The sequence below is a fragment of the Pteropus alecto genome, unplaced genomic scaffold (genome assembly GCF_000325575.1).
Source record: "Pteropus alecto unplaced genomic scaffold, ASM32557v1 scaffold49, whole genome shotgun sequence".
NCBI classification, from domain to species: Eukaryota; Metazoa; Chordata; class Mammalia; order Chiroptera; family Pteropodidae; genus Pteropus; species Pteropus alecto.
Window position 1 is genome coordinate 728,343 of NW_006443131.1, and position 1,781 is coordinate 730,123.

At 55.5% G+C, this 1,781-nt stretch overlaps 1 protein-coding gene across 1 annotated transcript in view; it reads left to right on the plus strand.

The window, feature by feature from the left end:
- The window catches only part of LOC102891890 (CD48 antigen-like), an 18,483-nt gene continuing 16,702 nt past the window's right edge, over nucleotides 1–1,781 (plus strand). The window contains exon 1 of the mRNA XM_015598283.1: nucleotides 1–70. Coding sequence (XP_015453769.1) covers nucleotides 1–70 — 70 coding nt within the window. The remainder of the gene's footprint in view (nucleotides 71–1,781) is intronic.

Genomic DNA, 1,781 nt, shown 5'->3' on the forward strand with positions numbered 1-1,781 from the left:
ATGGGGGATGAGCGGGCACCCATGGGAGACGCGGGAAGAGCCTTTTCCCTGGACAACGCCTATCTGCGAAGCCAGTGAGGTAACTTACGAAAAGAGGCACAAGTTCACTAAGCATCAGGGACACGAAACGAGATACCGTTTGTCATATATCAAATTGACAATCGAGATAATGACAAGCCCCAGCCGGGCCGTGGAAACGCGGGCGTCTCTGGCGCCATCAGCCCTTCTGGGGGACGGTGCGACACTATGTCAGTGTTGAGATAATGACGAGCCCCAGCCGGGCCGTGGAAATGCGGGCGTCTCCGGCCCTTCTGGGGGACGGTGCGACACTATGTCAGTGTCCTGCCTGCGCAGTGGACTTTGGTCTTGAGATTCCACATCCAGGCGTCTGTGGCGACAGGAGGGCAGCTATGCACACGCCCAGAGAAACACGTCAAAGGCTGTCACGGCTGAGGCTGCTGGTCGCCATTCTCTGTCCTCCGCCTGTGGGCTGGGTGCTGACACCCCCCAGACTGCCCCGGGGCGGGAGAGCAGTGCCTGGTGAGCAGACGGCCTGGGGGTCGGGGGGACCCGGGACAAAACCTCTCGCCCTCCCCGCCTTCTTTCTGCTGTCTGGAACTTGCCCACGAGGGCCAATGATCCAACAGCCACTTTGTGACCTTGAGGATGGAAGCCACACACCAAGGATCAGAGAAACACAAAGAGCCCAGGACCCCGATGTGACACAGAGCCCCACTCCTGCCCTGCCGTTCCCACCTGCAAGTGTCCTTCTGGACACGAGGGGAAAACCAGGTCATGATCTGTGTAGGTCACCATGATTAGATCTCTCTTGTTAGCCACAAAATAGGATTTCACTGTCACAGTCCCTTAAAACAGAGAAATACTGTGTCCCTCGCTTCTACTTCCCTTAAACGTCTGACATCCCAGTCCAGGCTCAGTGCGTGAGAACCCTCACAGGAAACCTCTGTTCTTCTTAGACTTGAGGTCAACCGCCCTTGAGTGCATTCCTCGGAAGCTGCTGGAAAACCAAACCTGTGACGCAAGCATTTGTAAACTTCTGGGGGAAAAGACGTGAACAGGGTTTAACAATTATAAACTCTACAAGACCCCAAGTGATATATTTTAACAACTGAGAAGTGGTAGAGAGCGCAAAACAATCTGTTCAATTTTTACGAATATGGGAAATGAAATAGGCAGCATTTCCCCGCGTCTCTGGGTTTACGCCCAAAGGAACCGAAATCACTGTCTTAACATCTTCACCCCCACGTTCGTGGCCGCGGTACATACACCGGCAAGCGGTGGAAGCAACGTAAGTGCCCGCAGACAACTGACTGGGTCAAGAAAAAGTGCGATATGTATTTTTACTCGTACGTGAACATAGACTTGTGTGTCCATGCGCATATACACATGCGCACATATATACACTGCGATGTGTGTCTGTATCGCACATGTCCTCGTCACACGCACGGAGCACGGAGCACGGAGGCGGCGAGGGGATGGAGGCGGCCGCCCCCTTCGCCGTGGTCACCATTTGACAGCGTATCCGCTCCCTGACTCATCAAGTCGCACACCTTGCACCTGAGTGTGGTGTGTGGCGCGTGTGTGGATGTGGCGCTAATGTGTCGGCGAGGCCGGGGGAGGAGGTCGTTTACTGCGGTCGGGTCGGCGTCAGTCACCAGGCGTGACAGTTGGGCTCGTGTTGTCGCACCTCACAACGCTCTCGCTCCTCCGACCTGCACTATTCTCACTGCCGGGAAAGAGCCCTTGTTTCTCGGGCGGCC